This window comes from Hirundo rustica, chromosome 2 (genome assembly GCF_015227805.2).
Source record: "Hirundo rustica isolate bHirRus1 chromosome 2, bHirRus1.pri.v3, whole genome shotgun sequence".
Classification (NCBI taxonomy): domain Eukaryota; kingdom Metazoa; phylum Chordata; class Aves; order Passeriformes; family Hirundinidae; genus Hirundo; species Hirundo rustica.
The window spans coordinates 7,884,850-7,911,176 of NC_053451.1; the positions used below are offsets into that span (position 1 = coordinate 7,884,850).

The 26,327-nt window shown below is 36.6% G+C and overlaps 1 protein-coding gene across 3 annotated transcripts in view; it reads left to right on the plus strand.

Moving 5' to 3' along the window:
• GBE1 (1,4-alpha-glucan branching enzyme 1) overlaps positions 1-26,327 on the plus strand; it is a 139,506-nt gene that overhangs the window by 17,868 nt on the left and 95,311 nt on the right. For all 3 annotated transcript variants that reach the window (XR_009207541.1, XM_058419287.1, XM_058419288.1), the window contains exons 2-3: positions 16,552-16,721; positions 24,995-25,107. Coding sequence is in view for 2 of the 3 variants with exons in the window: in XM_058419287.1 (XP_058275270.1) it covers positions 16,552-16,721; positions 24,995-25,107 (283 nt within the window). In the remaining variant the exon portion in view is untranslated. The remainder of the gene's footprint in view (positions 1-16,551; positions 16,722-24,994; positions 25,108-26,327) is intronic.

Sequence of the window (26,327 nt, forward strand, 5' to 3'; positions counted from 1 at the left end):
TTTATTTTGTTCTTTTTACACAGGGAGCAATCTGGAGTAAGTATTGTAGGTGTGTAAGCCAGCACTTCATGGTCTTTGAGAAGTTTGGGATTCTGAGGCTGATAATATAAATCTTTCTTTTGAAAAAATATAGTATTTGGGTTACTTTACCAGGTAGTGGAGGGAATTCACTCCTGAGCATTAATTACAAAAGAAAGGAATACATTTTAGAAAAATGGAACTTTGATAGCCAAATACTTTAGTACTTGGTAGTAATCTAGAACTTTTTTTTTTAATTGTTCCTATGATATCTGTGGTGTGAATTTTCCAGGGTAAAGGTGCTTGTGGAACAAAATCTTTCTGATTCTGTCATTGTTATAACGTATATTTTAATAACACTGAACTATTCAATTGGAATATGCTTCATACTGCTGAAACACTTCATGCAAACTCACAGGTGACCTCAGGGCTGAGGAAGTAGATGATATTGTCACTTTGTGTGGAGGTAGTGGCATGGAATCATACAAGTTAAAAATAAAGGAAATTACAAGTGCAAACTAAAATTGTGGCAGCATTTGTTCTTCAGTCTTCAAAATTGTTAATTAAATGGGATTATTTGGCTACTCAGCCTTGTTCAAGGTGTGTTATTTAAGGATTTGATGCAGGGGGGGCACTGTTTGTACCCATGTATTTTCTGTGACTTTTGGGGAGTGGGGTTTTGTGGTTTTGTTTGGGGTTTTTTTCTTTTCTGAATTTCTCTGTGAACTGTCCAAGGAGTGAGCATTTTCTGAACTCTAGCAATAAGCAAAGTTTGAAGTTTGTTGAATGGTCCTAGAATAGCTATCCTTGATGTAACTTAAACTTAGTATTAGGTTGATTTTTGTTTCTGTGAGAACAAACAGAATAGGAAATCAATAATTAAGTAGGCTGAGATAGTTTCTGTTGCATTCACCCCCATAACTGCTGCTTTCCCATCACCCTCCCACAAAAACCCAACCAACCAGCAAAAAAACCCCAACAAACAACACCCCCCCCCTCCCCCCCCCACCAAACCCTTTGGCAACAAGTTGCTTTGTTTTCATGGGTTTGTTTTGTTTTGGTTTTTGGGGTTTTTTGTTTGTTTATTTTGGGATTGTTTGTTTGGTTTGGGGTTTTGTTTTTTGGGTTGTTTGTTTGCTTTTTGGTTTTTTCCTGTGTGTCTTGGCTATGTGTGAGTTATTTGAAATAGATTATACAGATTCATAAAATTGTATCATGGACACTTTGACTTGTTTTGAGACCTATATGGAGGAAAGTTGCGCGGTTACTTGGGGAGTTCACAGCCTGCCTTTGCTCCAAACTGAGGTGAAGGGGAGGAGGAAAGTCTTGCCAAAAGGGAAAGTTGTGGGCAAAGAACAGGTCAGGGCCTGGCTGTGGGACCCTGCTTTTTTGCTTTTCCTGGACTTGGACCCTGAGGAACTATGTAGGAGGGCTGGTGGGGAAGCTGAGTTGGTCCTGTGTGCTATTAGAGGGTCTAATAGAACAGCTGTATTGTGTGTGCAAGTCGACATCTGTGTTGGAGAACAGATGTGAGCCTCCCCCAAAGTCAAATGTACACATAATGCAGTTCTAGGAACTCTTAATACTAGAAAGAGGGATGAATTGCTGGTTTGGACTCCTTGATACTGTCCAGATACTTTTTGTTCATATTGTTCATTACATATACTGACTATGCCTTCATGAATGTAGTTTTTGTGGATTTTACCTCAGTAAATAACCTGAAAATTTATGCTTGATTAGGGATAATTGATAAACTTAGGAAGCTTCTCTTAAGAAGCTGTCTGGAAGGTTGAAATTTTGTGGTTTTTCAGCTGTATTTCCTAAAGTAATCAAATGGTTTGGGTTTGAAAGGACCTTAAAAATCATGCAGTTCCAGTCCCACTACTGTGGTTGTTCTTTAGAGAGACCCAGATGTCCGTCGATGGCAAAAGGCAGTCTGCTCTTTTTCCGGGGGGAGATCAGGGCTTTATTAGGGTTCCAGCCCCTTTAGCTCCTTACCTGCCCCCGTTCCATGGCGAAAGAGAACGCCCATTCTTTTCTCAAGGCTTTTTCCCTGGGGGGCAGGGTCTAGAGGCAGGGACAAGCCACTGCCCAATCAGGGACAATGTGGGAGTGGAACAGAGTTGGGTTACATTCCAGTGTGGGAGGATGCGCACTGCTGAGCAGGGACAAACCACGTGATACAGTTTCCAAGGGGAACAGGGGATAGTGAGGAAAACATTACAAAACCCAATATAAAAATGAAACACAATATAAACCCAATTAATGCACTACAACACACTGTCGTGCACAGGGGTGCCGTCCAGTGCAGGTAAATGAAAAAAAAAGAACATGTAAATTTAACTCTGCTTATTGTTCTCCTCCTCACGTGATATGTACATCTCGTGCAAAACCTTAAATAAGCTTTTGCTCCATGTAGGGCATGAAACATGACTGCATGGGCTGTGTGATGATTTGGATTTGGGAGAGAGACCATGGTTCTGGGCTGTGTTTGCATGTCTGACCTGTACTAAAGGACTGTGAGGGAGAACGACCTTTCTGCCAGTCTCTTGTCTGTCTGGTGTGTTCCTGGAAGCTTTTTGTCGGGGCCAAATGCAAGTGTATTGTGTCATGTGGTGCATTGGGACACCACACCAAGGCTTTTGAACAAAGTTGTCTGTGAACTTCGTCACACAATCACCCACTTTGTGGCTTATCATTTAAAAGAAACTAAGAGTTCATTTAATGTGCACATTTTTAAAGGCACTCAATGCTCAGCTCAAAAAAAAAAGTGAGAATAATTATGAATTTTTCTTAGAGTAAATGAATGATGAAGAATTCAGTCTTCCTTCAGATTTAAAAATAAGAGAGGTACATATTAACAGATCTTTGCTGTGTAAGAGGCTGCATGATGTGTGGCATTACACTAATTCTAGCCATCACGCTGCAATAAATTAAACTGTCTGATTCCCTCTTTGGTGATGTAGAGGTATGTTTTGTCCTTTGCAAAGGAAGACAGATGCTAAGCTACTTTCAAGGTAGTAGCTGAGCTGTTTTTTCCATGGTTTTGTGTGTTTTAGACTTGTGGAATTCTTGTGTGCATAGATACAGATACACAAAGAAAATTAATGCAAGCTTAGGGGAGGTGTATGTGATTGCCAGTAATCCAAGATATATTAGGATGCATTGGCATTTGCAGTGCTTGTAGTATTTCTGTCATGATCTCCATTGTTGGTTTTATATATCTCACTTTTTTGTGGTGGTATTTATTTATTTGTTTGTTTGTTTATTTTTTAAAGCAGAACTGTCTAGCAACAGTAGATGTGAAGTGCTAAATGTTTGGAGAACAATTCTGGTTGAAGGGGACCTCTCAATGTTGTTTGTGTCTCAGCCTCCTGCTCAGGACTGGGTCTATGTAGAATTGGGACTGGATTGTTCAGGATTTTTTTCTTTCATGTCAAACCTACAGGAATAGAGGTTCTACGCCCTTTCTGGGGCCTTGGTCCTAAGTGAATATTTATTTTCTTCTCTCTAATTGGCACCTCCTGCCATTTTTTGCTATGTTTTACTCACAATTCTTTCATCCTGTACCAGTTCAGATGGCAATTGAAAAAGGCTTCTAACTGGCAGGGCACTGTATGTGCTAGTTGGGAAAGAATAGGAGATTATGCTGTAGATGGTAATGAATGTGTAGCTTTGTAAAAGCTGAATGTTAGTACAAGCTCTCCAAGAGTAGAAGGAAAAGTTTAAGTTTATGACTTTTTGGGAGGTTTATATACAGTTAGCAGGTTATGTATTAAGTATTAAATAGCCAGGTTAATCGGATATAAATAATAAATTGTGATGAAAAATTAAACACATTAATTCTTTGCATAGCTGATGATACTGTTTTTCTTCCTTGATGCCTTGGAAGTATTAGTATTATTATTACCAGCTTTATTCTTACGTAGCCCACAAATGAAGGGGTTAATTTCCTAAAAAAACTCTGAATACTTGAAGTTTTGGCTCATGGTTTTTCTTACTTTGGTGTTCCCTTGTGCTGGTTCATATCAAGTTGACCTCAAATAACAAGGCTGTGCTCGCTGAAGCTATGGGACTAACCTGTTGTCCTTCTTGGCTTCAGCTTGTAGGTTTTTCTTTGGCAGCTGTCCAGGCTGGAAATTGGAGCTAGTAGTATTTTCTAGGCTGAGTTCCAGTAAAAGAGATACTACTTTTATGTTCTGTTATATGAGTTTCAGGTGGGAGAGGGGACGTAAACAATCAGATTTGCAGGTAATCATGTACATACTTACATTTTTCAATCAAGACTACAGCACACTGCTTTTTCTGTTTTGTACTTTAAAATAGATTCTTTAAAATATAGCTTTTCAAGCAAATCAGACAAATTGTCTAAGTAGTCATAAGAATGTCATAATGAGTGGAAAATTACTAAAAGGGAAATTCTGTCCAACATGTAATCCATTACTGTGTTGCTCAACCTATTTGCTGTTTAAGCTTATCCATCTGTAGTGAGTGCTTTGTAATATTGGTTTTCTACAAAAAAGGTTTTTTATAAACAAAGCTTGTGTCAAAATTTTATATGAAAGATGGTCCTAACTTATGTAGTTGTTTTAGAAGGTGCATATTGTCTTAAGCAGAGAAAATGAATCTGAAATAGCAGAAAAACAATTTTATCTATTTAGTAAGTAAATTGTTCATCTTCTATTTCTTGACTCCTAATGTTAGGCAAGGGTTTGTTCCACGATCTCTGAAGTTTTCCCAGTAGTACTTCATAGTAAGACTAGTTACACCTGCATGTGCAGTGTATCAGGATGACTAACCCTGGCAATACCAAACTTTTAAGTTTGTAGTTCTGCTTTGAATTTCTGCAAGTGATTTTCCCCTGTGTCCCAAGTTACCTCATCACTTCAGATATTAAAAATTCTGCTGTAAACTTCACTGTCTTGATGTGCCTTGAGTTATTCAGAGATTTGAGTCTTGGATAGTAATGAAGTACTAGTTAAAACTCTCCCCTGTCTTTTGTTTGCAATTTTCTTTTGTCACAGCAATTCAAAACTCGAATCATGAGTTTTCTAATGTTGTGACAGACAAGTCACATTGTAGACAAGACTCACGTGCTTGGAGGCTGCAAAGTAAATTACGTCTAAAATTATTGGGCTCTCCCGAGCATCCAATACAGCCACAATCCCATCAGAAGGGAGGTGTCTTGGAAGTTATGTCACATGTATTTAGGAGCTTAAATCATGTGGAACGGGCTATGTGAGATGAACCCAGCAGCTGCTGGGCAGTGTTTTTTTCTGCAGTTACATGCTTAACAGATTTGTGTGATGCAGCAGATCATACAGTTTTAGTCAGATTAGAGGTTATGTCAAAGAGATTAATGTTTCACAAGAATAGCCAGGCTATGTAAAATCTGAAGTCTTCTGTAATAGGTTAAAATACTCAGTATAACAACTGGGAGAATAAGTTGTTTACCTTTTTTGGATAACACAAGCTAGTTAATGACTATTATTTCTTATCTTGTTATTCATTCTAACTGAAGTCTGGAAAAAGCAGTGTTTAGGTTGCACCCTGAAAATGCTTGGCTGTGAATGACATAAACTGTTGTATAAACTACTCACAGCAGCCCTTTACAACAATACTTGCTTTTTGCTTGCTTGCCTTCTGTGGGAATAGACTTGGTTGCCTGGGACTAGTTGCAGACATTTCTCAAGTACACGAGTTCTAATTATACTTCTAGTACCTTGACAGTAAATTATGAAGACTTGGCATTGTGGTGTGTATAAATGTTTGAGTGCTTGGCTTCCCCTGTTGGTCCTGTCTGCAGGGAAAGCAGTTAAGAATTAAATTCAGAAAAGTTTGTGCTGTTGAGCCACTGTGGTGGCTCTGCTGAGGTGACTGGACGGAGCTGGTGTGATAATGGTGTTCTTCTACCCCCCACCCCAAATACCCCAGATCTTGTTTTCCAGTCACTAGAGGTGACTTTTTCTCCCTTAAAATGATGTTTTCAAAAGGCTGCATTTCCCAGGCGTTACAGGAGCCCAGTAAGCAGAGGAGGCGTGCTGGGGGACTTGAATGTGTAGTCTGTGTGAACAGCCCCCACAGCTCCTAAGCCTGCAGAGGCAACACTCCCTGATCACACCAGTGAGGACTGATCAAAGCTGGCACAGTGGTCAGTAATAAAAGCAATAGTCCTTCCTTCTCATTTCATGTGTAACGCTTGTTTTTCTAGCTGTGATGCTGCGTAAAAATCTCGTGTGGGTTTTTCTCTCCTGGAGTACTGTGTAGTTTTGTTTGTTACGATGAAAATACAGAGGTAAATGAAGAGTGGATGATGACAAACACTTGAAGGCCAGGAGATCTTCAGTGGCAGGATATTTGTGTGTATGACAGAGGGTTTGAGAGTATATGTTTGTGCATAACAAAAAGAAAACAAATCATGTCTTTTAGATGATGCAGGAGCACATGCAAATTCTAAAACTAATAGAATATAAGGGGTTATTTAATTAGGTGGAATACTGTAAGTTTATGGAGAAGAACATTGTTACAGGGAGAAAGGTTTTGAGAGGCAGTAAAGAAGCCAGGTGTTGCTGTAGGTACCTTTTCTCAAACCATCTTTTTGACAATCTCTTATGATGGCTGTCCATTTAAATCTGCTTCAAGTTTGACAAAGAAACAATCTTATAGTAAGGGGAGGTTGTGTTTGTTTGATATTTATCAGGGATGAGAATTTTGATTTGCGTTTCTAACAAATCTTTCAAATAATGACCTATACAATAGTTTGAATATACATGATCTATTAATCATGACTTTATTTTTAAGTTCTGGAGCATATTTTTAAGGGAGGTGAAATAAGACTTGTGGAAATGAGCAATGAAGCTGTTGCTAGAGCAGCTGGGCAGTTTTCTGTCTGGGAATTCAAACAACAATTCTTACTCTATCATGTGTCTACCAAAGTGGGATGAGTGGCAAAAGTACTGAGGAGTATGTGGTGTTTTATTTCAAATAAATCAGGAATTATGATTTCTGATTTTTTTTTTTTTTTCATTTTGGTAGACAAAACTTTCAGTTATAATTTCTTGTGTGAATTTATTTAGAAAGATAAGTTCTTGTGTTGATCTTCATTTATTGCAGTTAATGTTACTCGCAGCTTTTCAATATAGTAGTCAAACTAATGCAGCAGACTTGAAATCCAAGTTTGGAAAGAAACCCATCTTCTTACGTTTGTTGCTGTGGCAAGCTAATAAAAAACCCAAACCCACAATATACAAACCAGCTTTAAAACAAAATTAAAGGGTTATTGAAGTCTTGCTTTGTCACTCTGCAGGGCTTTTACAATCCATAGGAGGTGTGTGAGCTGGTTCTCAACGCACAAATAAATGTTTTAGAACTGCTACCAACTGGTGCTTCCAGGTGACTGAAGTCCTGCAAGAATTAATAACACTTGACCACCAAGAGGGGAATTACAAATTATTTTTACGAAAGTTTTGTTTTTTCCCTAAAGTCTCTTGCACCGCTGCTTTGTTTTGATTGCAGCTTTGTAGTAGTGCTGTCTAGACCTTGATTTCTGTTAACACAAAGATGGCCTGTTAGCAATAGCTAGCAGTAGAATCAAATGGGAATTGATAAGCTGTTGTTTGCAGCTTCATTAAAATGAATTCTGGTAAGTAAAACATCTGAGTTCTTTCCAGATTAAGGAGCTTTTAAGCATTTGTTGATATGATGAGTGAAATGAGTTTTGAATGTTCCTCTAATAAATACATGCTTAGAAAAAGAACAATAAGCTACTTTTAGCATGGGGAGATAATCTAATCTTTGGTTTCCAGTTAAATAGTACTGAATAACAAGAAGAATTTGTGAACCTATAATAAAAATGCATTAGTAAACCAGATGAATTTTTGACTCTGTTGTGTACATATTAAAAACAAATTAATAATTATATTGTTCCTGTAGGTTACCTGTGAATGTGATTAATGCTCAGTGTTACATTTTCTAGTGGTTTTTTTGGCAATATGGAAACCTGAATGTTTAGCAAAAACACAGTTTCAAATTAAAGCAATAAATCAGAGTTAGTGAAGTAAGGTGTACAGAGTGCCCCACTCCTTGACAGTCACTGAGGGGGAGCAGTGTCTTGTCCCACTACTTCTGGCAGCAAGAGCCTCTTTATCAGCTGCTGTCGTTCCAGTCACGCTTGTGTTCATGTCTTTGCTACATGCTCTGCTGATTACCTTGGAAAAGGGCAATGCTGTAACTGTTCAACTGACCTTTCAGTTTATTTTCTCTTGTGTAATATGAAACATGAGCTAATGCAGCCTTAGTCTACTGATTTCGAGAAAATGTGTTGCTGTGTTTCTGCAGCTTTCTGCTCAGATGTGATGGAGCTTCTCTGTAGTTACATTAATTCCAGAAACTCCATTAACTTCAGATATCATCACAACAGTGAAGCAAATTATTGTAGCTTAAAAGAGGGGCTTTAGTGTACAATTCATGCATTAGAAAGAATACTTAGCAGAGGAATAGTGAGACAATGACTATTAAATGAAGAAATTCTATACTTAAATGAATGAAGTGTGCTGCTGGTAAATTTGTCTCCTTACATGCAGAGAAAAAATATATAAAACTCTCATTATTTTGTAATTGCTTATTTAGATGGTGCCCTCATGATAGGCAAGCTGTCTTGAGTGCTTTGGCAGATACAGAATATACATAGCTGTGCCATTCTAGAAGGTTTTAACACAGCTTAGTATTGTAAGGTTTGGGGCTTGTATATGTTTTTGTTTGTTCTGATTTTTTTTTTTTCTTTGTCTTACTTTGTTCCTTGATGAGTGTGTGCTTTAGTTGTTAGGTTTTTTTTAAATTACTGTATACCTTCTATTCCATTAGACGGTTAAAGTAAATGGCTTTCTTGCAGGAAGCATTGATACATGCACAGTTCTTTCTTCTTCTCTCCTGGAACTGATGTCTCTAAGTAGTTTGCTGGGCTTCTGATGGAAAGAAAATTCCTCTTGGTCCTTCTAAACACTAGTAATTTGTTATACTTACTCTGTGTGGTGCATCCATGTGTTTCTAATAAACTGAAGAGGGTGAGATGAACCAGAGTGTGTATAAGAGTGCCTCTAAATACTGGCCTGGGGGAGGTGAGCGGGGGGAGGGGGGGACTGTTTTTAGATAAGCCAGTGGAGCAATTGTTAATAAATGATTGCATTAGGTTTGCATTTGGTTCCGAATTGAGAACTGTGTGTGTTTTTCTGAAGCTGATGGTAAAAACATTACAGCTGTCAAATGCGGCCGAAGCCACTGAGTTACCTTAATGGTTAAAGCAGGGAAGATGCTGCTGGTCAGCAACAAATAATCTTCTTGCTAAGATACTATGGAATGATATTTATCTGTATTAGACCTCTCAGCTTACAGGTCTTTACATCTCTGCCTAGAAATTGCTGGTAGGATGTCAAGAAAATCTGTAGTTACCCTTTTTCTGCCCATTTTTTGCTGTGCTTCTACATACTAGGCTTTTAGGACTTGACTTGTGTGTCATTGTACTTTACTTTGCAAGGAGGTGATGCTGACTCAGATGCCTTGTTTTGTGTTGATGGCTTTCAACAGAGCAAGTGATTATGCATTATTTATCCCAAGCAAATATTTCTTAATTTTTGATGCTGCATTTGGTTTGAGACGTAAACTACATTAGTGTTCTATGCGTAAATGCTTTACCTCAGCATTCTGAAAGCATGAAACATCCAAAGAGAATTGGGAGTTATGCATTATCTGTCAGGCAGAGAAAATTTGGAAAAGTTATTTTTCAAGCTTTTTCCTTTCTTGGTCACTCCTACAAATTCTCTGCAGGGTGGTCTTCTTGTAGCTAGTAAAAAAGTACTTTTTTTTTGGTAGGAATTACAACATAAATGGTTTAACTGTGTAAATTCCTTATTGGAATAACTATATATTCAATTGACTTAAGAAACTGTTGATTTTATTACTTCTGAAAGGAAATTAATGTCATTGGCCAACTGCAGAAGCCTTAGTTTTCAGCTAAAAGTGTTTTAGATTGCCTCTGATGTTGGAGAGAGGCAAATTGCTTCATCATGAACAATTTTGTGAATGGAGCAATTAGAACAGCTGGGGAATTCAGATTTAGCTAGGAAGAAGGAAAACTTCTTCAGATCATGATCTCAGAAACATGTGACAACTTTACTTTTAACCTGCAGAAAAGGAAGATTAAGTGGTAATCTCCTGGATCTTTATAATCATCATCCACTCATATCTTGTGCTTCTAAAGCATCTCTTTCAGAATTGTTCTAACACTTCAAAAGGCTGCATGAGTTGCATGTTGTCAGTGTTCCTTAATCTATTTATTTAAATGTGTATTAAAAAGATTTCTTGAATGAAGCAGGACTTGTTTGCAGAAAGTGCAAGTCAATCAACTTAATCAACAGTATAAAATTGCTAAAAGTTAAAAGTGCAGTAAATCTCTTGTTTTCAAGTAGTCATACCTACCCAAGATTTACTGTGCCTTCACTTCCTATTTTCCTTAAGTGTGGTTACTCTGTGTAATACTCTGAATAGCCAAATGAAAAGTGTGTGACGGAGTGGAGAAAGGAATGAAGTAAAACCCAAGGCTCCTGTTTTGGTATATTTTCACTAGGGACAAATGAAGAAGCTGCAAACAGGAATTTGCTTTAGGAAGAGCTTTATCTCTCCTACTTCTGCCTTTAATCCATTGCTTTCTAAGCAGTTGAGCAATGAGAGATTGAGGGAATAACTGGCTACAGAGTAAAGGGGAAGATGAGAATCGAGGCCTCAGTAATCTGACCAGGGACTATGCACTGGCTTTGGTGTCAGTGAAAGTCTTTGTAGCTGCATCTGCAAAGTGATTGCAGCAATATTAGAAAGAGGTAATTTGTGAACAGCCCCATAAAGCTATGGACTGTGGTCCATGACCCCGACATTAATTTAAATGTTTGTACTTGCTGGAAAATGGATTTACAGAGAGTATCTTACTGGGTATTTTCTTTCATTTCCTGTTCCCTTTGGTATCTGCAGAATTGGGCTTTGCATATGGATACCAGATACCATTATCAGAGTCTGTCTTACTTGCTTTCATCTTTTGAATAAATTAGTACTAATACTGGGCCAATACTGTAGAAATAAACTATGACAAAAAAGCTAATGTGGACAAAAATCTGAGATGAATAGCTACTAAAACCAGCATCATAAGCAGAAGAGGGGCTAAAATCATTAATTTCATTATTGTCACCACAAGTCTTACAGTCTGGCTGTTCTATAAACTGCAATAACAACAGCTTTGTAGAAAAAAAATGAGAGCGAGAGAATGGGCATAGAATTGTCTTGAAGTTTTGCAGCCATTTTAGTGTTCAGCACCAGTCTCTTTAAATGAAAGTATCTTCTATGCTGCCAAGGCCTTTTTGGTTCTGTTAGTTTTTCTTTATATTCCTGTGATGCCTAAGAAATTAAAGCTAATCTGGTTAAATTTAAAAGTTTGAAATACTACAAAACCTCTTTGTTATTTTATGAGTTAGTACCTCTTCTGCTTGGAAGAATAAAGATGTGAAGGCTTTATGTGGAGCTCTAACTCAGTGCTTTGATTTACCATCAGACTCTTCAAACTGCCAAAAGTCTTATTTCAATCAAGCAGTTGACTTTGGGAAGGAAGGAGAAGCTTAGCTTTATTTTCCTTATGCTCTGTATTGAGGCTAAAAATTTTAACATAAACCTGAGACTTTTTTAATGGGTTCAGTAGTTGAACTCAGTGGTTATAGGAACTGCAGAACCAGGGGTGTTTTTTATATCAAAGCTGCAAAATAAATAGAACACTATGTTTTTTGGTATAATGCTGTGTAGTTTTGCGTTAAACTGAGAACTCTTTCCTTCTACTGTATAAGTTTTAATTGCATAGGTGTCCATAAGACAAAATATTTGAGGGTGTTTCAGTGATAGAAGTGTGAGGAATAAGTGCTCACCTGGCATATCAATTCTTGAAGTGATGATGTAATACTGTCTTTACGTGTTCACTTGGAAGGTTATTTTATTGGCAGGATACTTGTTTACTGGGTAGCCATTATAGTAATTCATGTTTGATGTTTTAATCCAGCTTCTATGGAAAGTCAGCCAATTCTCACACTTCTATTGTAAGGCTTTAAACAAAGCTGCATATAAAGCATGGGGTTTAAAGCAATGCTGTGTTACAAATTATGAAAGTAATAATAGGAAAAGACTATTGTGACTGTGTTTCAGGTGATGCTTATGATTATCAGCGTTTCACACAGAAATAAGGATGGAGGCCAAGCATGTTGGTATAAAAGCATTTAGTAATAGAGTAGTACTTTGTTTCAATCTAGGTGTTCAGTGTTCTTGGGCTAATGCTAAGGCTGAAATCTTTTCAGTAAGTCTGAATACAACAATTTCAGGTTTAAGAACCATTGAACTATTAACAGAGGCTAGATGAATGAATATGGGACTTGAAAACCTTGCTTTTTCATAAAAACTCCAAGAGCCAGCAGTACACCATAAGCAGCCTCCCTTCTGCTGCCTGCACTTCTCAGATGAGTGTTACTGTAGCTGTAGTAAGGACTTCACCAGCAACTTCTTTCAGTCACTTCACATGCTGTGCTCGAAAGTTCTGTGGATCCTCTGGTTGCTCAGTTTAGATTTTTTTCATCCCAAAGGTAATGGTTGTACTTTTGATGTACTTTTCATGTCATAGTTGGGTACAGTTTTTGCCTTGTAATCCTCATCAGTGTCAACATTAATGCTGGGAAATTGCAAAATCTTAGAGACTTTGCAGTCTCTTAAGAGAACTTGAAATCTATAAAGGCAGAGTCTTCAGTCTTTTGTTCTGATTTACAGCTCTAGATGCTGATGTTGACTGTTCCCATGTCCAGAATGTTGAGATTTTTCACATACGAAATGCATTCAGAGTCTCTCATATGTCATACTAGTATATATATGCATAGCTGAACATGACATAAGTTTCAGTGTTGAAGAGGAAATCACAAAATGTAGTCTTAATTAAGTCTTTATCTCTGGTTTTAAGACTTGTGTGCTATTAGTGAACAATATAAATATTAGGAATTGGTATGGATTAGAACTAGGATTTGGAACAACAACAAAAAAAATCCTGTAATTTTCTTTGTGTAATCCTAGGGTGTAACTTTGGAAGATTAAAAAAACAAAAAACAAAACAAAAAAAACAAAACAAACAAACAAACCCAAAAAACAACAACACCCCAACCAGTGTTTAACATGCCTTAATAATGTAGAAATGGAAGCCAAAATACCTGTGAAAGTAAAACCTTAAAGTTCCCTAAATCTGGACATGAGCATGTACTTTACTAAGTCCTTTCCTTCAAAGGAGCAAATGGCTACAGCAGTTGCTGCTTTACAAGGTCTTTCTGCTGTTTTACAAGGCCTTCTGTGACAAGTAATATTGTTCTGTGTCCAGATGTATTTCATCTCCTGAGATGAGTTTTTGGAATAGTTCGTAGCAAAAGTAATTGATCCATTCCAGGAGTTGGTGAGGTTTCTTGTGAGCTTTGAGCAAACTACAATTCCTTACTGCATAATCTCAGGAGGTGGTTAAAAAGAATAAATTTTTTCAAGATTATAAGTTTAAATCAATTACAGAGAACACTAGTTGTTGCAAAAATCTTTATTTCTGCAATGTGATGCAGCAATAATACCTGAATTAACTTAGTCTATTAAAAGCAATGTGCATCTGTACAAATAGAAGGAGCATTCTTACTCAGTGTACATGATGATGTGTTGCTTGTTCCAAGTCTGTCCTGTATAAAAAGCCATTATTGTAAAAATGTTATGCATCCTTGCTCAACAGTTCTTCTAATATGTTCCCTTTCTTGCCTCTCCTCCCTCTCTCCCCAAAAAAGAATTTATTGAGCATGTGATCTTGCAAAGTGAGCAAAGAGTAGTCCTTTTTTACAATAACACTCATGATCATTTCATATATTAAATACTGCGGTCTCTTTGTGTTATGGTTTGCTTAAACTCTGAGTTTACTGAAAGACAAAAATTGAAGCCACAGGTGTTCTTAGTGCTTTTATGACAAGAATCAAGAGTTTACCATGTCTTTATTACTATTTTTTTCCCAAAGATACAGAATCACATAATTGTTTTCTGAAAGTCTATTTTCATCCATCCCACATTCTAATCCTGAATTTTTCAGATGCTTATTTCTTTGGAATGAGATGAATGGATTTGATTCCTAGGGAGGGATCATGTTGAGGAAGAGGAATAGGCCACTGGCATGTGCTGCACCTGTAGGTGATGTGAAGTGAATCATAGCCTTTTTCTTTTCTGCACTGATATTTCAGTCCTTTATGGCCTGCTGTTCTTCTCTGCTAATAAAGGATCCATTTCCTTCTTCTGCAGCTTTCAAGGGCTTGTGACTGACTTTTGTTTAAAAAAGAATAATTTTTGTTAGATAACATATTTCAAAACCCCCTCTTCTATTTTACCTGTGTCAAGCTCATTGCTTCAGTTAGATCTTTGAAGTTGCAGCAGCTACCTAGCGTAAAACAGATCCTGCTTCAGCCACAGTGGAACAAGGAGGAAAGCAATACATGTTGCAATTTTGACAGGCAGCAATTTTGAAACAGTTTATGTATGGCAGAGAAATAGGAATTTGCAGATAACTCTCCAAATATACTTCTTGTTATATTTTTTTCCTTAACCAGTTAAAAATATATAAATATATATATATATATATATGCACACACAAAATATATATCTATATGTATATAACTATACTTCTTATATCATACAATCTTTTAAAGAATGACTTAAATTTTGAAACTATAGTGGTTGTTTGATATTTTTTCCCAAGGAGAACCCTTCAAAAATAGAGTAATTTGAATTGACCAGATGATACATGTTGAAATTCTGAGGCTGTTTGTGACTTGCCCTATGTTTCTGTATTTAAGCTTTATATAAATCTTTGTGATTGCAGTTGTTTGAAATGTTAAGTCAGTCAACTGAGTTTGTATATGTATATAATACACTTATAGATGGAAATCTGACAAAATATTTCCTTCAGGGACATAAATTAAATTGATTATCAGAGCAGTAGTAGTTAGTAATGCACTTCTGAGGATTATACCCATGAGCAAATTTTAAAGGAATAATGCAGGTGGATGGGCAAAAATAGTTATGAGTGTATTTGCTACAGTGTATTCTGGTGGCATTTTCAAATCTTTCTCGCTTTAAAGATGATCATCTGTCTTCATAATAAAATAATAGAAACTCACTGGGAGATTAACCTTAAAAGTAGTCATAGTACTCTAAATTAATGCAGGTAGTGCTGTTTACTTTAACTAGTCATTAGACATTTTAATTTTCTACTTTGAACTAATTAAGTGCCAAAAGAATCAAAACTTTGCAGCAAATCACAGAGTTCTAATTCCTGGCACTGCAAACAGAATGCTGCTTCTTTTTTCTTATGCACCAAGGTGCTGTTCCATAGTGCTGGTTTACTGTTTCTATCCTGTTGCAAAACGTAGGATGTGTAATAATGCAGACAAGCTTGGTTTTGCTGGGGTTCTTACTAGTTTTTATACACTTCAGAAGACTCTTTACCACTTACGAATAGACAAACACATTTCTAATTTACCTCAGGAGTGTCTTACTGAAAACAAACAAACGACAAAAAAACTGTACAGGTAGGATTAATTAAATGCTCAACTGCAGCTTTTAGCTGTGCTTCTACACAAAATAGTTCGTAATTTAGGGGTCAACGTTGACTGTCTTTTTATATTGTCCCACTGATATTACCATCAATTCCAGAAACCTACTTGGAGAAAACATAACAAAATATATCAAAAAACTCTAAGCTGTCATAGGCAAAGTTTTGTGTTAGAGGTTTTAGGGCATTTCAGTTCCTACTGGTGTAAGTAGGGTATGGTCCAAATAATTACTTTTATGAAGCTGTATTTTTTTCCAAATTGTTGTAGTGTCAGGGACTGACTGCGAAATCTTGCCGATGATCTCTGTAAAGAGGTTGCCTAATGAGCCCCTTTCTGCAAGGACCAGATGGGTTTATCTATGCTGACATGCTGTACTGCAAATGTTTCAATGGCCTGAGATTGTCTGTCTATTAAAACTGGCTGTGAGAGATGTGGCAGGCCTATCCAGCTCTCCCTAGGAGGCCTGTGTCTGTTATTAATAGGATGGAAGGAAAAGTACTAGGCTTTCAGAGTGTGAAGTTCTCCTGTTGTGTAGTAATACTGGGATTTCTTGGCTGCCAATCAGGAGTTGTAGTTTTAGACTGAAAGTGCAAAATGTCCCTGTGAAGTAGAGAAAGCACTGACAAACGCAAAGATTGCAATTTTAGACTGTGTAACAACCATGGAAAAATAGTATGGTTTGTATTTGATTTTTCTTTTTTTTTTTCCTATTCCAATAGAGAGCAGTGAATCTCGTGTTAGTGTGTTTCATTTAATTTTTTTTTTTTTGCTTTTACACTTGATAATGTAAGAGAGACACTTACTAATCTTTCTCAAAAATGTTCTCTGTTTTCATTACAAGGTATTCTCTGTTTTATAACCGTTTGAAGAACATTGAGGAAAGCGAAGGCGGCCTTGATAAATTTACGAAAAGTTACAAAACCTTCGGAGTTAACCAACTTGCGGATGGTGGAATATACTGCAAAGAGTGGGCACCTGGAGCAGAAGCAGTGTTTCTTGCAGGTGACTTCAGTAAGTATTCTTAGGAAAATTTCTTCTCCCCTGCACAATGCTTTACATCAATATTCTCTTCTTTTAAAGAAAATTTTGTTGCAATGATGAAATTTTGATAGTAAAAAAGGCATGTCATGGCTTAAATAAGTGATGTTTTCCTCTATGTTGCTGTATCTTATGAAGATCAGTGGTCAGTGTTATGTATTTTTTAATACCCCAAAGGCAATTACTCATGTCACACTGGATCACACTGCAACTTGAGGCTGTATCTAAACTTCTGAAGTTCTTTTTAAAGCTTTATAACTAGATTTTTATAAAACTATATGCAGAGAAGCAAAAATAACAGTGAAGTAATTAGCTTCATCTTCTTTTACTGGTCAAGCAACAGTGACAACTTAGACACAACTAAGGACCAAGGCCCTTCAAAGTTCTCATCCATCCTGAGAGTTTAGATGTAAGCTCTGCTGGAAAATGGTAGCCTAAAGTCAAACTAAATATTACTGAAAGAGTAGCTACTCTGTTTTTGTGAGGGCAGAAGAAGGAAAGATGTTTGCAGAATGGTAAGGTGGCAGTATTACATGGAGAAATTGCATTGCTTTCTCTGAGAATCCGGAAGAATATTACCTTTGAATTTGAAGCAAAAAATATAAATTTGCTTCTTATTTGAAGGCTAGCTACACTCAAATTATGTTCTAAAATTTTTAGATGAAAATGACCTTCTTCACTGCTCTTCAATCCTGCAATACAGTTCCTTGTTCTCCTTTTTTTTTAGGGTTTTCGGGAGCTTTGTTCTGTTTTTCCTTTTCACCTCCACTCTCTCTTCAGTTAGGTCTGCCAAAGTACCAGGTCTTCATTGCTGGTTCTTACTGAACAGGGACTTTATCTGTGAAGTTATTGTGTTCATTTAACTGTGTTTCAGAAGCATGCAGTTTTATTTATCTGACTTTGATTTTGCAAAAATACTAATCTAGGAGACTATTCAGTGTATTTATATTACAAAGAAGCATTATGAAAAAGGAAGTCCTTTGAAGCAGTTGACTACTTCAGTTTAAACACAAAACTAAGCCTTGGCCATTCCTTACCCCTGTCTGAGGAAACTATTGAAAGAAAAAAATCTCTTATTTTAAGAAGGTTTTTATTAAAAAAAAAAAAGGAAAAGAAAAATCCTGGTTGTGATGCAGAAAGTATTCTCTGCATCAAAACAGAACAGAAAAGTTAGTGCAATGCTGTTTTGAGCCATGATCCTGTTTGATATGATTAACATAGTGAATGATAAAGTAGCTTTTCTTGAAATACTGCTTCTCATTTTATTGGAATAGACATTGATAAATAGGTTAGTCTAGTTCTTGCATTTTAATATTGAAATCAGCTATGTCCTGTAATTCAACACTGAATAATGAATCATGTATAGTTCCCATACTGCTGGATAATAGTGATTTCAGGTGTCAATACAGACTGCAAGGCAGCTAGATCAGGTGATTTTCATAGGTCAATTTTATATGTATTAACTTGCAGAAATTTCTCCTCCTCGTCTCTCCTCTGCTTGCTGCAACCCCCCCATTGCTCAAGGTTTTCATGGGATGGGTGCAGGTTAAATTTCTCAACACAGCTAAAGACAAGAGTGCATTTGTTTTAAAAATATATTTTAAGAGATGGTAATATTAAAACCAGACTTTTAATAATATCTTTAATATTTTGAAAAGAGGCTCTAATTTGTAAATTGGGGTGGGGAGAAGTATATATATATACCAGAATAGGGCAGCTAAACACTGGAATAGTTTTCTAAATCCTACTTCATTTAAAATATTTGATGTAATACATCATATAAAGCAGGAATTTAGGACTAATATCTTAGACTAGTTGTATCAAAACATTAATGAAATATGGCAATAAGAAGAAAAAAATAAAATTGTAATGTGGAAAAACTATTTCTCGTCTTTATCAGTCAGTCATAGTAAAGTATTCATTCCCAAAGGGGACAATAGTGTTCTTGAAAGACTAGAGGAATGGAAGATTGTCATTCAATTCATATGATCTTGAATGATATTCTCATGAGAAATTGGATTGCAAAACCCTAAGATTTAGAGTCAGATTGCTACAGATACATTTAATTAAACTGAATCTCTTTAACCTTTAAGTTTTCAAGCAAGTTAAAGTCTCAGACTAAATTTATGATTATATTGTGTTTAAATTGGATATTGGGATTGCTTTTAATAAGATTTTTTTTTAAATAAAACTTTTTTTATAAAAAGAACCATGGTGTAACCACATCAAGGGAAGTTGGAAATCTTAGACAAAGAAATAAACATTGAACTTAGATGACAGAAGCTCTTTAGGTTTTAAACTGAAATATGGTGATATATGATATAAAACCTGTCAACTCATGCTTTTTTTTGGAGATGGATAGCAGTGTTTTCCTAAATAATATGATACTGTCTGAGACTATCTTAATATTTGATGTAAAGACACAAAGTATTAGTCTCTGCTATTTCATCTTAGGTTTTTTAAGGATCAAAAACTAGTCAAAATTAAAATGGCAAGTATTGGCTGTGTACAGAGACCTTGAACTTTTTTCCCAAGTTTATAATTAAGCTGATAGTTTATAATATCTTTTTTAGGAATTATACATAAGATAAACATGAATAATTTACTTCTGTAATTATATATATGTGTGAAGCCTCAGTCGTGTACATGTAGTTTTTTGTGAATGACTTTTATGCTTTAGACAGTAAAAGCTTTGCTGTTAAGGTATTTTGACTCAAATGATGGTATTTATACCTTATTGTGGAAAACTTGTGATGAATGGGGTAACTCTAATTTTTAGAAACAATCTTAATATCACTGGGTATTTTGAGGCAAAAAAAAACAAAACAAAAAACAACCAGAAACTAGTAATAGCACACAAATCTGTAAGTGGATTGGAGAATGAAAAGCATGAATTTAAGAAAATCTCAATGCTTTCAGAGCTATCTTTGTCTCTTAAAACTCCATAATTGGAGAGAAAATGTATTTGTTGTTGTTCTAGTATGATGCTTTACTCTATCTAAGCAGTATTAAATGAACATCCAAAAACATTAAAATTTGTCAATTAGTACTTTCAGCATCTCAGTAAATCAAGTGTATGAGGCAATTAGTCAGCTGAATTTGCAATAGTAGACGCACTATCAACATTACAGCTCCTTCAGAAGCTCTCAGTGATAACACTGAATATTTCATTTGTGTCCTCTATCAGTGAGGAACCTGGTGACTACTGGCAATTTATTGCTGCCTTACAATTGACTGTTTCAAAATAAGTCACTGAACTGTGAGTTTTGAGAGAAACCCATGGAATTTATTTGGGAATTGGAACATTTACATTTTTATTTGGTCATGCGGAGGCTCAGTGGGTTATCTGTAAACAATTCCTTCTTTTAAAAAGAAAGCTACTGGTGTTAAAACGTTGAGAGTAAGTATGCATACATTAATTTGAAAGCCAGCATTTGCTATAATACATTGTTACATTTGTGGTTTCTGTTCTTTTATTTGTCTTCCCTTCCCTACTTCCCAGCTAACTGTGATCTGACATGTTGATCAGTCTGGAATGTCTGTTTGGTTTGCTTTCTGAAGGGTAGGATAGTTGGTTCTGGGAGGATATTCATCTGTTATTTGAACACTGACAGGATCCCTTCAGAGTGAAGAGACCACCTTAAGGCACTGTACTTTATAATTTGAGTATCTGACAGCTGACTAAAAACTTTATGTATCAGAATGTTTTGGGGTTTTTTTATTACAGATTTTTACTCAAATAGCTTCTAGGTACTGTCATGATAGCATACTGAATTTCTTACGGCTTCCTTCCAAGATTTTTATTGAAAAAAGTCTGATGAGTAAAGTCAAACAGTGTTATATTTCTGTGGGTGCAGATGACTGAAAGCAGTAGACTGTAATATAAGGTGTCACTAATACACAAGGAAACATCCTATCTGGATAGTAATGGCACTTGTTTTTATGTCACTGCTTGAGCTGTTTGCCCAATTTCCAGCAGCTCAAGAGCAGGATCATTAACTTAATCTGCTTTAAAAACGATTAACGTGGGGAGAGGAAGACCTAATTGGCCACTGTGTAGAACAGAATCGTGTCCTTGGAGTATCTCTCCAGTTATGTTCTGATTTCATATTCTAATCAAGTGAAATACAGGTATCTTGTTGGGATACTGGGATTCTGATGCTCTTTCACTTGTCAGAGCTGCTACTTGTCTGATAGACTTTCCTCAAGGAGTGTTTGCTGAACTCTGTTCCCTTTAGGTGTTTTTAGTTGATCACAAAGTATGTGGAAATACAATTGATATAGGAGATTTGATTTCACTTGGGTATTCAGCCTTAGTTTAGAAAGGCTTTTTCACTTTTGAAAAAACAGCTACAGTTCTTGTATTGGATAAGGTCAATTGTTTGGTTAATATGAGAGAACAACTCGTTTCCTCTGTGCGGTGTTAATTTCTCATGTGAAACTCCAAGCTCAGGCATGAGCCTCAGAGGTGTATGCCTATATCCTTGTCAATGTGAGAACAAAATCAGGAGATTGAACAGGAAGTCGCTCAAATTGTCATTTATCTGGAAATGTGGATTTAAATTGAGTTTTTGTCACAAATGGTAGAACCCAGACCTTTATAGCTTTGAATTCTGTTCTACATTAAAGCTCATTTCATGATTCTTTGTCATGCTAAGGGTGTCGTGTCGTGGTGCCTTGTCGCTTTGCACAGACCACAGGCTAGCTCAGAGGCACTGCGGCTGGCGTTCTGTGGGTCGGGGCAGCAAGGCACGCAAGCTACCTCCTCCCCGTGGGTGCTTGGTTCCCCCTCGGGCGACAGGACTGAAGATATATTCACGACTATGGCGGCAGGAAGAAGTCGACTCTTGAGAGCAGTGCAAACAGATGGTTTATTTGGGGAGCATAGAACGGAGCTCTACCTCGGGAGGCGACTGCTCTCAGAGAGCCCCGAGCAGAGCTGTGCGAGAACTTTTAACCGGGGGAGGGTTCAGGGGAGGCGACAACGGGTCAGCCAATGGGAAAATGAGGGGGTGTAACCGGGGGTGTTAACCATAAGATGGGGGTCCAATCCCAAGAGGGAGGGAGGAGATTGCTCGGGCACCCACCAATCACTCGACGCCCTTCCTGGATCTTTCTAGAACCCAGGGAAGGGCCCCGAAATGACGGACAGGGCGCCCAAGGGGAGAGAGAGGGGATTGACAACCGGGATAGTGTGGTAGGGATGATTGACATTTAACGGACTATTATATAACAAACCTGGGGACAAAACCATTTGGGGAAAATCGGGGGGTACAAGGAACAAACCAAATTACAGAGAACTTTAAAACATACGCAAAACTTATCAACAAATCTTAAAAACACACCGCTACATCGTCGTTTTGAACAAGAAGTTCCCTTGTGCCTCCTGTTGCTGAGGTAGGATGTAATGTTTAAATAATTGGCTGGGTTTGGAAGATCCAATCATAGAGATGAGACAAAACAAAGTATCAAATAGGCTATCAAATATGTCTTCTGTGTTGGATTAAGCAATAACTGAGGCTCAAACTTTTGTACAGAAGCTTTTGCCTTTTTGTATGGCTTATGGGTATTCTGTGCTGGTATCCTTTTCCCCAATACCTGTTCAAGCTGATTATCTGAACTTCTGCTGGTAATCTTCTCAGCCTTTCCCTGCTTGTAGTTGTTGGCAGAATCTTTGGAGTCTCTGTTCTCAAACTAAGATATTTCTTTTGACTTTTTGTTTTTCATCTTCATAATAATCTACTAATCACTTGTTGGCTAGTTGAGTTTGGTTTTTTTCTTTTCTTCCCTCGGGCATTTTTGGCTAAGTTTTGCTGAAAAATCAGGAAACCAAGCAGTAAAACTGAGAGAAGCATGAGCCACTCTATCTTTGAAGGGAATCTTCAGTTTTCAGGGTGCTCTGTGTTCTTTATGCCTCTGGCATTAATACAAAGCAATGTTTTCTGTCATAATCTTTCTAAGTGAGCTCCTCTCCAGGGGTAATTAGTAAACAGTGGGTTTAAGTAGGACCATCTGGGGCAGATGGGTATTGCTCGGCATTTATTTTTAAACCATGAGCCACAGGCTTGCAGTCACAGACTGTGGCTGGGAACAGGAGGGATTAACAGGAGCATCTGGCCTTGCTGGCAGGTGAAGGGGAAAGTTCGGGCAACTTTGGTGGAATTATCAAATCTGTCTGTGGAGAGCAGAGAGATTTAAATAGATAGGCAGATGTAACCATTCCCTCTCTGAAGGACAGAAGAGATGTGGTTTTAGTAGAGGTGATGAGAATATTTATATTGTAAGAAGGCAGTGGTTTTGGTGAACATGATTAACTCCCTGCAGGTTCCCCTGGGTAAGTTTTATAAAAAATGTGCCTAAGACTTTTTTGCTGTAACATTTAATTTTGCTCAGTATTCATCACCTGGCATATATGGTTTGTGTGTTGAATCAAGAGGTGTAGCTCCATTGGAAAGAGTTTCATGAGAAGCCATGAAGGTGGTGGGACATCTGGGGGGGAAGAAGATGGAAAGAATTTGGAGTAAGTCCCCCCAAGATGGGTCTTGACTATCATAAATCCTAACCAGTTTTTAAAGCAAACTTCTTGCAACTTTTTAACATCTTTGTTACATTTTTCATATTTCTTCTGTTTTCTCAGTTTTCCCTGGAATGTTTATTAAAGACAGTATAGCTGTTAATAATGTTTTAAAAATTTAAAAAATAATAAAAAAACCCCAACCTTTTTTAAAGTGCTGTGTTCTACATCTTTTTTCTATGCCCTGAAAAAAAAAAATAATGTATAAACACTGTCTATACTTTGTAGTTTAGACATTTTAGTAAGGGGTATTACTTATTTGCCCAGATGTTGATCCTAGTAGGTATTAGCAGTGTTTGTGTAATTATTTTTCTTGATTGAAACTTCAGTGTAAAGCCGAAGGGGAGGAACCATCTAAATCTTACTAATATGTAAGTTCTTATGCTGTTAAGCAATAGTTTTATAAATACTTTCCCTCTGCTAATATGTGTCATTTGGCTCCACTATCCAAATACTTTAAACATGATAAAAACTATCATCTAAATAGAATACTGAATTAATTGTATTTCTGTTTTACTCTCCACTGTAAAATGAGTAGGTACCAGAATATTTTTCTGACATAGTTTTTTTTGTCACACTGTGTGGTCTTGTTTAATTTGCATCTTTCAGCCTTCTTTAACTAAAAATTGGCAGCTCTTGGGTTTAAACAGCTGTGCAAATGCAACCAGCAACATTGAAAGTAGTCTGGTCTTCCTCTGAAACTCAACATATCCATACATTGCTAGGGAAGATTATCCTTTTGTTGCACAGCAGATAATACTTGTGATTACTGGTGCTTAGGAAAATACATATGCTTATGAATAGAACTTCTTCATTTCTCTACCTCCCCTGCTGATTTCCGTGGTGGCAAAAGTGATGATCCTGCTTCAGTTTAACTGTCACTGTCCAGATTTTTATTGAAATGTTTTTAACGCTGACATATTTAGTAGCAATGTGGTTTTATCCAAGTTTGAGTTAATATTCTTAAATTGAGGGCTGCTTATTCTTCTTTCAATGATGTGTCAGTTTTGGTTTGTGGGCTTTTTTCCTATATATATATGTATTTATTTTTTTTTTTAATTACAAGAGTCTATGGCATGCACATAGATTAGCATGAAGGAAGACTAATGTGTTGCTTTAATATCTTGTAATTCAGTTTTCTGTGTTGACTGGTTCCTATTTAGCTTGAGTCTGTTGCCTTGAACTGTGTGAAATAGATGTTTCAAGGCAAAAAGAAAAAAAAGGCAATTTTCAAACTTATCTTGTTACTTCCTTCTAGCCTAGAAATGACTCCATTGCTGAAGTGTGTCATTTCAGAAATGGTGTCTTCATTCCATTCATAGGATGCTTACAAACACTCCAGACCTCCCTGGCAGGTGTTGTTCAGGCCATAATGACCTTGCATGTCCAGTTCTCAGTAAATCCAAAGAGGATGAAGAATCTTGAATTTAACCTTGGGTTTAACCTTGCTTTAGTTAATTTTTTTTAATGACAGAAGAATCTTCCAGAAGACTTAAAACTTTGGCATTTAATTTTACCCCTTTTGAATCTGTGTGCAGTATCAGCTATAAAAGTATTTGTGCCTGCTCTCACTGAAGTTTATTCAGAGAAAGGTGGAACTCAGAGTTACACCTTTGAATTGTAATTAGATGCATTTTAAGATGAACACTTAGTATTATTTCTTATATTTCAGATGGCTGGAATCCATTTTCTCACCCATATAAGAAGTTGGAATATGGGAAGTGGGAGTTGTTCATTCCACCTGAAGATGGCCATTCTCCCGTACCCCATGGATCAAAGCTAAAGGTGTCGATTCTAGACTTACTCTAGCTCTTGTAACCCTTCTTATTCATTTACTGTCCATTTTGTTTCCTTTTAAGTAAATTTATTATCTTCTAATTGTTCTAAGAAGCAGAATCAGTTCATCTAGTTGAGCAAAGTGACCTAAAAGAGTGAAACATTAAGCATAACAAAGAGATGGGAGATTTTGGGAACAGAACTATGTGGCTGAATTGTAGTTTTAGGGTATTGCACCATGTTATAAGAGGAAAACAGTTTGCAAACTGATAATCTGAAAAAGAAGAATTAAGTAATGTATAGGTAAAATCTTTCTCTATTTGATGCAAGTCCCTGTTATTAAGCTCTATTAAATTCTCAGTACCTTGGTAATTTTTGCAATACTTTTTATCATAGCTTTTCAGGTGATTTTTTTTTGTTGTTGTTGCGTTAATGCTGCATGCAGATTTGTAAAACTTCTACTTACCCTTTGGGAATTCAGAGTATTGAGTGGAGGGCTTAAGTAAGTGAAACTGAGCACAGTTGTATTTCATGAGCGTCCATGAACTTAAAATGCTTTCTTCCAGAAATGAATGGAAAATTTCTTTGAGCTGTCAAAATCCAGAGTTGTATGCTTAGTGCAAATTCACCTAATGACAGCTAACAGCAGAGCTGATGATTTCTAGGTGAATATTGATTTAAATCAGAGATGTGCTTTGTTGCACACAGAGCTTGAGTTTCAGAGATACTGGGTGCTAATAGAGGGCAGTCATAAGTAGTAAAGGAAAGAAATGTACTGAAATTACCTGTAGACACCTATAGACTAAGAAAATTAATAAACTGGGAGCATTTGTGTAATACTACTACATTTTCAGAGATCCCATCAACAAAACTCTAAAAATCCTCATTTTTCTGCTGAAAATCAGTTTAGAGAAACAAGATATCTGTTAAAACAAAGATATGTATAAAAATGCTCTGGAAATACTTACTCAGTATGTATGCTTATCTTTATTCTTTTTGTTATGGCTTGCTTATAAAATCATCCCAGTAATAAATAAGGATAAATTGAAATTTAGGAATAATCATTCAAGGAGTAAGCTGGTTTTATTTTACAGAGTAGGGAAGAAAAAGTTGTCTGCAACTCAGAAATGCAGTGATTTTTGCAGCAAGGTATGAGAGTGCAGAATGGTTATTTAATATTTTTCATGTTTTGTGATGCAAGTAGATTAGATTTTTTGATTGCTGCTAAA